Here is a 14166-nt window from a genome sequence, read left to right as displayed (position 1 = left end):
GTCTCCTCCCCAAAACAGGCACTCATGCCTCAGTCCTGAGAGGAACCACGTTGAGTGTTGACAGTGTTGAGTGATGACCTTGGGGCTATACGAGGTTTAGGTTCTAGTTTTGCTCTGCTACCAACAGCCACATATCCCATAACCTCCAGGGTAAATAGAAAGGAGTTGGCCTAAGTGGTTTCTGTAGCTCACTGTGGCTCTACAATGCACTGGGCTCCAAATCTGTTTGGTTCTAAGAGCCTATAATGGACACCCAAAAAAGGCGCATCTCAAAACAAGTGTCGCTGCTTAGTGACCCTTCACAGCACAAGCTCAGTTTAGACACCAAGTGCTTCCCAAAACGTCTGAGAAATCAGAAACGGGGTTGCCCTGTGAGTGACTGTTCCTGTGTTCCTTCCTCCTCCCTTTTCCCAGCAAGGATCTTCCTGCAACTCTTCATAGACTCTTGTCCCCAGCAACAATCAATTCCGCCTTACTTCCTTAATTCACAATTCTAGGAGCTAAAATTTTATTAGTAAAAAATGAAAAAAAAAAAATTAAACAGGCTAAATGACAGCCTACACTTTAACTGAACTTGAGTCAACTTCATCCTAAAAGAATTATAGTCTGGGGATTATTTTTTTCTGATTGTTAGTTCTTTATTTAGGAGTTTTGTGATAAATGATATTAGTCTACACTTTGTTTTTTGTGTACAATATTATCAAGTTTTGGTATCAAAATATACTTGCTTCATAGAAAGATTTTTCAACAGTTTTAAGATACTTCACAGACCATAAAAGTCACTCTTTTAAAGTATACAATTCAGTGGATTTTAGTATATTGAGTTGAGCAACCATTAATGTTACCTAATTTTAGATTTCCTCCAACAATACAGGGATTACTTTCAAATGATTTCTAAAGCATTTCCTGAAGCTTCTTTCAGCATATCAATAAAATCATTTATCATATATGTTTATCCAAAGGAGGATTTGAGGAATAAGCTATAAAGTGTTATAAGCAGTGATAATAATTCTTTAGGGTCCAGGAATACATTGCATTTAAAAAGTGAAAGCTGATGTTCTTCAATATTCTGTGCATTTTTCCATAAATTTATCAAGTAGTGACATCTATACTTAAAATATCTTAATTACTCTGACTATCACAGCAGAAAAATTAGATATGAAGAAGTCTTTAGTTATTTGGTACCAAGAGTGAAGCAACTAATCTGTAGTTCAACATGTCATTCCTTATGACCAAGCAGAATCGAAAGCACCAAACCATCCCGTGAAATAAATGACTCAACTGACCTACAGCTTAATGAAGCCACACTGGGACTTGGGGCACGGGTAGGTAAGTATCTCTGGACTCCTTATCTTTGAGTAACTCAAAGTTAATCATCGATAATGTAAAGAAATGTTTTCTTATCCACTTAAACTTAATTAGTATATCTATATTCCACAAATAACTGCAATTTCACTAATCAAAAAAGTAAAGAAGCAACCTTTGTCCACCTAGTCTCTTGACACAAGGTTACCAAAACAGCAAGCAGACAAGGCAACACCTAGGATAGGACACTGATCAGCGTAACAGAGGGGACTTCCCAGTTCCTCAGGCCAGCGTCAGTATGATTACCAAACACCTGTCAGTGTGATAAAGGCACTGATAACAGAGCCTCACTTACATTTACAATATAAGGATAAAATTAGTTACCATTTACAATATATTACCTTATTTACTATTTACGATATAAGGATAAAATTCATATATAAATTCTGAGATTACCTTTTAAAAAATCTTAACAAGAGAAACTAACAAAACATTTCATTTGGTTTGCAAAATACGAACATGGAAATATGTATAAAAGTAAATAATAAAACTAATCTCAAATATTTTCTTTTTTGAAAAAGTGGTAGTCGCAGCTAGAAAGTGATGATTCTGGACATTTTAATAAAGGTGGTTTAGGTAAAGTTCTGCTGCCTTAACGGCATACCTTTGCTTTCCTAATTAAGACTCTGACGGCAGGATAAAACTGCCAGCCATCAAATATCAAGATTCTGAGACATCCCTGTAACTGATGCCCATGAAAGCTTAAACTTAATTTTTAAATTTAAGAAAAACAATGTTCTAAAAACCAAGGAGATGAGACGTGATTTTTAAGTGCGCACGACAAACGCTGGGTGTCGCCCACCTCACGCACTCTGGGGTGCACCGGTGACCTCCGCTGAAGGTGGATGCCGTGGTACATGAAGTCCTGGATGCAGCCATGCTCTATGGTCTGGAACGACAAACGGCACGCGAGTTCTTAGTGTGCACACGTCCTGCCAGACAGAGGGGCAGGCCGTGCAGCAGTCTGAGTACCAAAGGCCCCTCCGCCCTACCGTCTTCTGTCTCATGAGGGAAAACCTGGGCCCCGTCAATAGAGCTCTTCTGTTGTAGTGCACACCTTAGAACTCCTTTAATTTTCATACACCAAAGCCGACATTTAGCCTTCTACCTATTTGATGAGATTTCAATTTGTGCTAACTGGCAGGGCAGGCTTCCCCCTAGCACAAGGTTAGTTCAAGCCAGACAGGGCTCAGGGACTGAGTGAGCTGGGAGCCCTTCCTGAGCCGTCCTGTAACCTCAGAAGGCTGGATCTTTTGCAAGAGCCTGTCCAGAACTGCCACTAAACTACCTTGAAGGTGGGGGCCAAGATTCCAAACCGACCGGAACGAGGTCTTTCAGGGCTGCTGCAGAGAGGGCTGGGGCATGACGGGCTGCGGGAAGCTCCTGGGGAAGCCAGGGCACTGAGGGTCCTCGACAGTGGGGCGACTGAATGGAGCAAGGCCAGCCAGCAGGGACAGCTCAAGCCCCCACTGGACGGTCTGGTCTGTTAGCTGCCCTGTGCTCTGCACCACCCCCCGATGCCATGGTTTTAAGGAGGGGCATCAGTGAATCTTTCTACTAATATTCACCTCTTCTCCGTTATCTTTGAAAATATTTCCTTCACCTGAAGCCACTAGTAAATCTTAACGCCATCTCATGGGGAAAAGCAGACTAGACTGTCGGACTTGCGATGAAATAGGAGATTCACAGCGCTACCTGTTAAGTATCTGTGCCATAAAAGTCGAGTCTCTCAAGCTGATTACTAGCATATGGACATTCTACAGGAGAAATGACCCAGTTTCTTCAATGTATCGGTGGCACAGATTTTAAAAAGCAAAAGGGAGGGATGAATGCTGCACGAGATTTAAATGATATGACAAGCAAATGCCATTGGGAAACATGCTGGATCCTGATTCCAAAAAAAGAACCGTAAAAAGGCATTTTTACAAAGCTGAGAAATTTAAATATGGCTTAATTATTTTTAAATCTACCAAGGAATTTGTTTGGTACAATAATAGCGCTGCATAACCATATTTTTAGAGATGCATACGGAAGGACATAGAAATGAGATGGCAAGTCTAGAATTTGCTTTAAAAACTTAGAGGGAGAGGGGAAGAAAGGGAAAGGAGAATACTGAGAAGTATAATTGCTGGTGCTAATTTGGCACAGATCTAGTCAAATAATTAAGTTTTTAGTCACAAACTCCTATTTTTTAAACCACTACTGGAGAAAAGGGGGACAAAAACCCCTTCCTGTGGACAAGTTTCATGCCGTAATACGACGCAAAAACTGCAAAATCCCCTTTCCTCCCCCAAATTACATCATGTCAAACTATTCTAGAAGTTGTCAGCAGGGGAAAATAAGTGATAACCCTTTGCTTTTCAGAAGCAGAAGTCATAGAAACCAGCTTAAGATGGGCAGGAGAGCAGAGTGGATCGAAATACTCTCCAAACCTCAGGTAACCGCCCCTCTGCCTGCAAACCTCTTCTCCCACCCGCCAATTCAGGGCCTGCTCCCCAAGCAGGAAACACTTCTTTTTGACTTAAAGTAAAATCTTACTCTCAGAGGGAAAGAAAACACATTTGAGAACCTAGTCTGAGAAAAACGTAAGGGCTATCGGGCAGACTCCTATGATGTTGCCAACACGGCCTTTGAATATTTAATTGTGATGGATTATATATAGCCATGTCTTCATAATATAGATATCATATAGTCTTTGAAGGTTGGCCATATTCAAACCAAATGTCTTTAAATTCTCAAAAATAATGTAATTAAAAGAAGTGGCCTGAGGTTCACAAGCAGCACTGTGCAACAAACAGAAGGCGAGCCATGAACGCGATTTTAAGTTTTCTAGTGGTCACATTAAAACCAGAAAAGAGAAACAGGTAAAATTATTTTAATACTTTGTTTAGCCCTTATATCCAGTATCATTTCAATGTGCAGTCAATATTTTTAAAAAATATCCCTAAGATATTTTATATTCTTTTTCCATACTTAGGGATAAAAAATATCCCTAAGATATTTTATATTCTTTTTCCATACTAAGTCTTCAAAATCAGGTATGTTTCTTACGTTTACAGCACGTTTCCATTGGGACTGACGGCATTTCACATGCCCAGCAGCCACATGTGGCCAGACATTGCAGGTCCAGAGCTGCCCACTGCACATTTTGGGGACGGGCATGTGGGGCTGTGCTCAAGCACAGGAACGAGCACGCACGGGGTGGAGCCCACCACACAGGTTCTCATCATTTGTCTTTATTTTGACAGACAGCGTCAACACAAGTTTTAAGTGACCCTTCCATGATGGCTTATTTAGTAACGAGAACATAATAAAAAGTAAGTGTTAACATTTAATAAAATGGAAATACCTCCAAAATTTTCCCTGAAGCCTTTTTCCAAGCTCTGAAATAAATCTCTGCAATGTGGACCATCAAACACCTATTAAAGAAAATTTTTAAATTTTAATGCAAGTTCAAAGCATTATAGTTTTCAAGTATATTATTTCAGGTACTCTCCTACCCTGGGGAAGAAGAAACTCGGTTCAAACTAGTGCTTTGCAAAACAACTGTAGTGATTTGTGATCTACCGACAGAAGAAAGTAGAGTAAGAAGAAAGTCTGCAGAGGCGGAACTGCAGTATCAACCTATTTTCTTCCTTCTCAGTCAAGGCTCCCCCAGAACTTTACTATTTTCTGTGAAACCATGAGAACACAGCCCAAATGGCATGGCGGGTGTTAGGGACACAGGCTGTACTGTGACTGAGGCTGAGATTTAACTGGTAAATAATGTCATTATTTAAAGAACTCCTACAAATTAAAATCTCAATTTACTGAAAAAGAATGGTTTCTTATAGCAGGGAAAATATCCAGTCATATGAAAGACCACGATAAATAACAATTTAAGAGAGAATTTCTAAAGCTCCCAATACATTAATATAACTTTTAAAAGTGAAGTCAAATAGAATCTTTCAAAATGAGATTAGGATAACAGAAAATATTATGTTTAATACTTACTTTGGTAATCCCTGTAACTGGTTTTTAATGGTCCCGTGGATCATTTTAATAAAATTTATATTCCAATTGAATAGAGAACTAAGAAATCTTCTTCCCTGTAGATTAAAAAAAGCAGATCTGATAAAAAATTCCCAGTTCTTAAAAACCAAATAATTCTTTGAATGTTTAATAACATCGACAGTGGCTATTCCTAATCAGGGAAGCGTCCACCATTACAACTCAGTGTCCACAGACCGGAGTTGTGCTGGTGTCTGCTCCTGTGTGGGGATGCAGTGGGAGCCTCAAGGTGACAGAAAGGGACAGCAGGACAAGGGCGGGAAGGCTTCCATCTGAGAGGCTAGCAGCGGACACCACTGAGTTCCTTTCTTGCTCGACCACATAATTACTCAAGACGGGCAGTCACCGTACTGCCCAGCAGGTAAGTTCAATGGTTCATCCGCATTTCCTTCTGTCACGGAGGTCTAAATAACCCAAAATCAAAGAATCCTTGAAATCTCCATTTTGGGTGGGAATGGAATTGAACATTATTAGTACATATCATCTATTATAAATGAGAAAACAGAGGACTTGTAAAGTTAAGGGGCTAAGTAGCTGCTAAGAATTTTCAAATACGTATAACCCCCAAGTTATAAATGGCATACATATTGTCTTGTAAAGTTAATTTACATGCACACTACTAGATGACACACGTGAACCTATACACACCACAGAATGCATCAAGAACGTCCCTGGCGAACAGCGCCATTACCTCTTCACGGACGGAAACGCAATGCACTTTGATGCAAATGGCAGAGTGACCACACGTGCATCAAGCAAGTTAAAAACCAGTATTTACTGCAAGCAACTTGTCGATAAGAGTATGAGGTATTTACTGTTTACCCCAAATGCTTGGAAACTAATGTAATCAAATTAATAACCGATTAGGAAACTAGTTAGGTATCTTAAATACAAAAGAGTGTATCAGTTAAAAAAAAAACTTCTAACATTCACGCGTGTTTGTCTATGCTACGTACGTACACATATATATGTTAAACAAATAGAATTCGACCGCTGTGTATAAGGCAATATAAATTACGTTCGTTTGTCTGAATCCACTTTTAACTTCACTCTCCCCCCAAATTTCATAACAATCCTGGAAATTCTTAAGGCACAGGCCCCTCGTCCAGCATCTTTTCCAAGGGTGATGCTGTGATAATGGCAATGAGCAGTCAGAGCCCTGTCTGAGGAAGGGGCACCTGCCTGGCACCACGCAGAAGGCTCTACACACATCGCCACACGTGCTCCTCACAGAAGCCAGTGAGAAACCAACTGCTGTTCCCGCTGTGCAGAAAGAAACACTGAGGTTGAAAGTAGTCTGATCAAGGCCACCACCCACGAAGTGAACAAACAGGATCTTAACACGGCCTTTCTGACCCCAAAAGCCAAAGGTCTTGGTCAGTATGGTCAGTAATGACAGATGGCCTTTGACCCAGGCTGAATAGAGATGGTGCACTGGAGTGGGCAAACTGGGTCAAATTCGGTCTCCACCACTGACTAGCTGTGACACCTGGAGAAAATTCTCCTCTGAAGGGCTTCCAGACGGGGCCTCGCCCTCCTCCTCTGGGTAAGCTTTGCCCACCCCACCAGAGGAATGATGACCTCCTCCTCTGCCTGCCTCACATACGGGTCTGCGAGGCCACGAGCAACTAGGCACAGAGGCTGTATTCCACAGCATGAGCAACAGTCTTCTCTGCTTCGCCGGGACAGTCAATGATCGATAAACAGCTACAGAAAGACCCTAACACAGCACAGCAGCACTGTCCAACTCTAATGTTTAATTCTCTAGTAGCCACATTAATAAAAGCAAAAAAGTTAACTTTAATAATATATTTGTGTAAGCCAATATATCCAAAATATTATCACTCAAACACATAATAAATGTATAACAATTATTGAAACATTTTATACTTTTTTCATACTAAGTTTTGAATTCATGTGTATTTTACAGTTAAGGCCATCTTTCATGTGCTCAGTAACCACATGAGGGAGTGACCACCAGAATGGACAGTGAAGCAGAGGGCCAGAAGCCTCTCTGGGTTTACTGGATAGCAGAAAGAAGAAATCGAGACTATTGGGTGATGACAGTTTTGAGTACATGCCAATTAACTTGGAGTGAGGGCAGAGGGCCAGCTCTAATCCACTGGGAAGTGCTTTCTCAACCTTATTTTTAATCATTCTTATTTAATGCAATCACAGGTCCTGCAAGATTCACACAGCCACCTGTTACCAACTGACAATGATGAAAAATAAGTAATGACTTGTAAAATGTCTGCTTAACACTGCCATGTAGTAAAAATGATATGCAATAAATATCATGGCCCTTGATAGCTAAGATAACTCTTTCATCAAAACAAGGTATACTAAACACACTAACAGCAACCACACGAACTTAGGGAAAAAAATCGGTTAAAAAGCAGTTCACAAATAAACCAAAAAAGAAAAACCTAATCACCTCTTCCTTCTTGATGTAATTAACATTGATGAAGCACTCAAGTAGCATATTTTTAATTTCTCTACTTTCCTCCAAATCATAATCAAAGCAATATAAAGCCTGATGAATACGCCAAAGTCGACATATGTCTGCACCCTAAAATGACATAAAAAAAGAAAAATGTTAGTTTTTTTTAAATAAACAGGTCACATTTCAAATTAACTATAAGAATATTTTATATCATAAGTAATTACAACTCTATACATCAAAAAAGAAAAATGACATTTTAAAATTTGCAAATGTCTCTTGCAACTCTAGAGAACACTTTTACAAAACACAGGCAGAAGCCAGCAGATGCACTGATGCCCAGCACAGCTCTGCACTTTCCTGCGACGGGGAAGACGCTGGCGTCTGCAGTGTCCAGTGTGGCAGCCGTCAGCCACATCAGCCTGTCGAGCAACTGAAATGTGACTGGGGTGACTGAGGAACCCAATTTTTAATTTTCTTATCTTTAAATTTAAATAGCACCATGTGGCTAGTGGCTACTGTACCAAACAGCGCAGGTGTGGAAAATTAGGAAGACAACAAAGGTCTTGATTGAAAAGCTAAACAAAAAATGGCAGGAAAATAGATTTTAAAAAGACAAATCAATGATGGTTTATGGATAAATTCTGACATAAACAAGGGTTTTGAATCACTCCTACGGCCACTAGGAAACATCAGATTGCCAGCTGAGGCTGTACCCAAAGGACTCTTTCTGTCACAAAACTGACTGCTCCCTGGAGGCCCCAGTAGGACAGACTCTCACAGGGAGGGTAGGAACAAGCGTGGGTCCAAGCTTTTTTAAAAGCTGCTGACAATATGCATCAAGACCTCCAAGTTCGAACCTAATGACCTACAGATTTCATTTCTAGAAATCTGTCGTGAAAAAAGACATGGGGGTATGGGAGAAGTGCCAGAGAAATCCCTCCATATCCCTAATGATTACCTTGGGTAGTAGAATTGTGGACAATTTTTATCTTTCTCATTTTCCCTTTTCTTCATTTGCTCAATTTTCTAAGATGAACATAAGTATCTGCTGTTGCCCTGATCAGGGGGAAAAATGTTTTTTGTTTTTTTCTGGATTTCTGAACTACACCAAAGTAAAAGATGAAAAACAGCCCAAGTTACAGCCAAGCTTTGCACTCACTCTCCGTTGGTCCTCAGGCTTGGGCTCTCATCTGAAACAATCCTACCCCCGCCCACCCTCCTGCCCACCGGTGCCCAGTGTGGCACCTGCACCTGGGTCTGAAGGCTGTGTCTGACTACTCCTGCCCCCTCCTGTCCTTGACAGTGCAGGTCCCACCCTGTCCAGTGCCACCACAGGGTCTGCCTCTGAGGACCACACTAGCATGGGCAGCTACGCCCAGTCTCCTGCCTCAGTATTGCCGCTCTCCCCTGCCCTGAACTCACATAAGGTGTAACTGGAATAGTCACCTTGCAACTATGAAGTGACACGAGGGAGGACAAAGGCCACACATATGAGGGAAAGGGAGGAGAAATCCTGCATACGGCTGCACCATGGAGCCGCTGCTCACCTTGACTGCCAACTCTAAACATCTCGCAGTTAAAAAAAAAAACACCTAACTGGAGAAACCACTGCGGTCAGGCCACTGACGAGGAAACACACTCATAAATGATATAAACATGTGCACTGTTTAAGTAAAAAGCAAACACACTGTTTTCGTCTCGAGACTCCTCCTCAGCAGCATGACGAAAGCAGTCTTGCCCATGTCCTCTTTGGCAGGCAGGCCTCTTTCCCACCACGTGACACACAAGTCCTGAATGGAGCCCTGCAGCTTCCGTTCAGATGCGGGGAGCGCGTACAGGACACCTAGGAGACCCAGCAAGTGTCGTCAGAGGGGCAGATCAGAATTAGCTGCGACTCAACAGTGTGGGGCACCATGACTTAGGAAGGTTTGCTAAGCACTAGTTTATGTCTGATTTGCCAAAGATTTATATACATTACTTAGAGAATACAAATGATACTAATTAAAAATTGTTTTATTACTGCTATAAAAGCAGACCCACTAATATAGAGAATTTAAAACTGGGAGACTCACAGAGGGCGTCCTGCCCACATCTCTAAGAGGCAGATATCAAAGCTATCCAAACATAAGTGCAATGACACCATGGTGACAATTCATGCCAGAGCCGGCTCAGGTCTACTGACCGAGAATCACTACAACCATCCCTCAGTGTGCTGGCCTCAAATTCTGGCTCATTGGTGAAAAACAGTAAAAGCAACTATTATAATAAATACCAAAACTGTAGTGTTTTTATGAACAGAAATGCTCAAGAATGAAAATACTAATAATGTACCCATAATTATAATCCACAGATATGTGAATGCCATTATACTCACACAAAATTCCCCAATTACTGAAAAGTTGGGAACTACAATATCAGTACTAATTGTTTCACAAAACAGTTATCTGGAGACTGCAAAAAACCAAACTATTGGTAACATGCACAAAGCACTCGAGAGCGATTTTCAGTGATTACTGTGCAAGAGTTCTGAATAACGCACATACCACACAGGCCCATGAACCCACGTGATGCTGAGAATGAAGAGCTGGAACTACTTATATTCACATGGCGGGGGGTGAGGGTACATGGGAGATTTTCCTTAAAATCATTACTTAAAATTACTTTTGCATCTGTAATGTTATATAATATTTTATAATCATGTCTTCTCATTAATTCAATCTAGTGCTCCTCCTAAATAATTTTATAGTTCTAAAATTTTTATAGTTAAAAACTAAATTTTATAGTTATAAATTAAAAATCTTATAGTTCAGTTAAAACTTGAAAAGTATCGTAATACAAATTTTGAATAGAAAAACTCCTCTGACAGTCAACAATTATTCCTCAGGTCATGTTCATAACATATTTAAAGAAAAAAATTCAGTGTCACAAATATTTGGTTAAACTGAAACTATCTGGCAGCAATTTAGAATTACTAAATTTAGTAATTTAATAAATTTAGAATCAGACTATTTCCCCTTAATAAACTCTATCACTGGTCCTGTAGGTCAAGCAGGACACTCCTGAAAACCCTGCGCACAACAGTTAGTTGCTCAGTGATGCCCATCTTCACCATCTGAAATATTTATATGCTGCTTTCATTAAACTACTCAAGACGGCCACTGAAAGAATATCCCTTTGCTCCTTTTCTGGCCGAAGTAAAAGAGCTTGACTGCAAAGTTATGCCTTAATATCACTTCAGCAGCAGACATCACCCCGGCTTCCTTTTACAGAGTGTCATTTAGACACCCCACTTCTAAATATGCCACGTTACAACAAGTCGACTTACCATTTAATATTACAGCACATTCCAGTAAGGCCTCATAATTCTCACTCTCATTTATTACAGATACAGAAGCAAGAATCACGGATGTAATTGCACGGATTATTTCTATGCTTTTTTTCTATAAATAAAAAAATGAAGCTATGAGTGAATGAAAATCAACTTAAAATTCCTTTTTTTTTTTTTTAGGCGAGGCAACCTTTGGTTGACCTCACAGACTGCAAAGACCTTGTCAGCTTACAATCCCTTATTTTTTATTTTTTACGTCTACAGCACCTGGTCTTCCTAGGTGGTCTCCCATCCAAATACTAACCAGGCCCGACCCTGCTTAGCTTCCAAGATCAGACAGGATCGGGCTTGTTCCAGGTCGCATGGCTGTAGACTTAAAATTCCATTTTTAAAAGAAATTTAAAGGTTACTAAATTTTTAAAAATCAGGCCACACATCTAGCTTATTCTAAAAAGTGACTTAAAGGTGAATACAAGTCAGCTGTCCGAAAAACACCACAACATTGAGTATTAACAATGGTAGGACTGGGAAAGGGTAAAACTACAATAAACTTCTAATATTCTTGACTTCTTAACTTAAAATTCAATTATACACAAAAACAATTCTTTTTGACAAAGAAAAGGGAAAATATTTTACTTTTGGAAGACCAGTACTACCGTTTTTGAATCATGGTCTGTTTCCATGTCGTCTTCACCCAGGTCTTCCTCTGTCTGCCACCCATCCACCGGGCTTTCTAACAACACGTCTGTCAGTAAACTCCTGAGCCTTCGCCATAGCTCTTCCTTCTGTTTCCTTGATAATTCATCTAGTAGTTCATTTAGGTTGAAAGGGTCAGAAGCATCTTCCTGTAAAATAAATAGCATGAGTTACATTTCAAATACAAAAAATTAGTTTTATCCTTTTTACGATGGCATCGAAAAAGAAGTTTAAGTGCTAACTTAGTTATAAGTTCAAGAATTTGGTTGTAGTTTTCAAAATCTATTCCTAAATGGGAAAAGTGTAGGGATTATCAGGCAGAGTAGCAGATTCCTCCTACACCTATTCAGCTCTCCTATCCTATTCTTTGGAGTTAAAATTTAACCCAGTTAGCAAAAATCCTCCCTAAAATCAGTCCATCCAGATATCCACCACCTCCAGGCCTATAATTACTTTACAGAAGTATGCCAGAGTATGAAAATCACAAGAAAGCTAAACATAAAACTTACATCAAGTTGAACAAATTGCAAAAATTCTCCAATCAGCTCCTTAGACACTGCTTGTACAAATGTCTCACGTTTTTCCATGACAGATGGAACTGTGTTTCATATGGCATTTATTCTGTAACCCTAGTGGAAAACACAATCATTCAGAAACTTGCATTTGCAAATATATCTTCTCCTACAAGATGTAATTTGGTAGTAACATCCAAAACTGCAAGAAAATTCCTCTACCACCTATGGTAGATAGTTTCTAACACTATTCCGACATAATACAAGTTATAACACCTAAAAAATAATCTCCTCATTTCCATCACTGAGGATAGTATCAACATAATATTATGTTAATGAAACTGCCATCTAAGGAAAGAGAAGCCCAAATAGCCTTAGGAGGTGCGCCCTCGTTAGTACCTCAGCACAGCACGATGCTCAGGTAGGTCTGAGTCAGCTCAACGGAAAACAGGCTGATCCCAGCTGCGAAATGCTGAAGACTCTCCCTTCCTAAAGGGCCATTCCTCCTCCTCACACCCGCCTTGTGTTTTCAAAGTGTGGCACAGGGTCACCTGGGAGCTTGTTAGTGTATGCATCAGGTGTGCACGCACCCTTCCCCTACCCCTAGGGTCCAGAGCTCTGGGGACTTGGACTGTGCACAACCTCCTTCCCTGCATCTTCCCCAATAAACCCTATTTTCCATTTACACCACCTGTGCTACCAGTGCCCTGTCAGAAAGACACCAACCCAAAAATAAATAGCCAAATGATGGAACATTTATGCAACAGGACCCCTAACTTTAAAACAAACGAAAACCTGCACCATTACAGAGCAAAATGGAAATGTACTGGTACCAACAGCAATATTATGGGGACAAAGGGTCATCTTAAGCATTAGAACCCCAGATCTTAGGGTCTAAATTAAACCAACAAAAGTAGAAAATAACTTCCTCACATAAGTACCACTGAAATCTGGCCACCTCATTCCTCAACTAGAGGGCTGAGCTATGAGCATCACTTCCTGCTGGCCAGCCACAAGCTGGATGACTAATAATGGCTAGTGCCAACTCACCAGTTTAAAAACAAGTAACATCCCAAAAAGTGTAATCAAGTACATGGAATCTCATCTTAAACTGGGCGTCTGTGAACCCTCCACCCTCTTCTGTAATTCTGGCACTTTCCTGGAGTACTCTACTTCCAAGTGCACACACAGTGATCCACTTCCACTGCGCTACCAAACTTACGGCCCTACGACCCTTCTCTCTGAGGAGAGATGCAGTTCTGCCGGGTTACTAATTCTCACCTTACGCTCGGCGTATCGTCCCAAGGGGCACACTCTGTCTCCCGTACTACTGTACACAGACGGACCTTGTGCTACTTTGAAGGCTAGGGATCACCCCGCTATGCAGTTATCCATCTCCACAGCAGGGAGCTCTTCATCCAGGAGGTCTGGAGGATTTAAGAGGAGCGTTGAAAAGGCGGTCCCTGTCGCCTTGGCGCTGCCTGTAGGCGGTGCACCAGCCCTCCCATCCCCACATCCGGGCAAACCATTTCAGAACTACGAGAGATGCTTGACGGCAAGTCCCCCGGGCACAAACCGGGGACTGGTCCTCTGTGGGTTCGGTCAGTCCCCGGATCCGGTCTGAGAGTCTTCTGTGGGGTCCGTCCCCGGATCCAGGCTGGGGGTGCTCTGTGGGGTCGGTACCCGGGGACGGCACGGGCGTCGCGCGCTCGGCGCCCCGCTGCCCGACTCTGCTGCGCCCCTTCAGAGACGGCAGCCGGGCCGTGGATTCG

At 41.3% G+C, this 14166-nt stretch overlaps 1 protein-coding gene and 1 pseudogene across 3 annotated transcripts in view; both read right to left on the bottom strand.

Annotated features, from left to right (window-relative positions):
- Positions 1 to 14160, bottom strand: part of NCAPG2 (non-SMC condensin II complex subunit G2) — a 45972-nt gene extending 31812 nt beyond the window's left edge. Inside the window, exons 1-10 of one of the 3 annotated variants that reach the window (XM_006904461.3) lie at positions 13971 to 14160; positions 13676 to 13821; positions 12392 to 12511; positions 11843 to 12031; positions 11184 to 11298; positions 9547 to 9701; positions 7850 to 7984; positions 5359 to 5453; positions 4715 to 4784; positions 2168 to 2254 (exon numbers count right to left, since the gene is read on the bottom strand). In XM_006904461.3, coding sequence (XP_006904523.1) covers positions 2168 to 2254; positions 4715 to 4784; positions 5359 to 5453; positions 7850 to 7984; positions 9547 to 9701; positions 11184 to 11298; positions 11843 to 12031; positions 12392 to 12469 — 924 coding nt within the window. In that variant the 5' untranslated portion in view covers positions 12470 to 12511; positions 13676 to 13821; positions 13971 to 14160. Of the gene's footprint in view, positions 1 to 2167; positions 2255 to 4714; positions 4785 to 5358; positions 5454 to 7849; positions 7985 to 9546; positions 9702 to 11183; positions 11299 to 11842; positions 12032 to 12391; positions 12512 to 13675; positions 13822 to 13920; positions 13946 to 13970 lie in introns of those variants that run through there. The other 2 variants (XM_006904462.3, XM_025044869.1) reach the window with 2 other exon arrangements.
- LOC112477654 lies at positions 11442 to 11560 on the bottom strand (annotated as a pseudogene).
- Positions 14161 to 14166: the final 6 nt, after the last annotated feature.

Source organism: Pteropus alecto, unplaced genomic scaffold (assembly GCF_000325575.1).
Source record: "Pteropus alecto unplaced genomic scaffold, ASM32557v1 scaffold320, whole genome shotgun sequence".
NCBI lineage: Eukaryota > Metazoa > Chordata > Mammalia > Chiroptera > Pteropodidae > Pteropus > Pteropus alecto.
The sequence above is the reverse complement of the archived record's forward strand: the minus strand, read 5'-3'. Positions and strand labels throughout refer to the sequence as shown.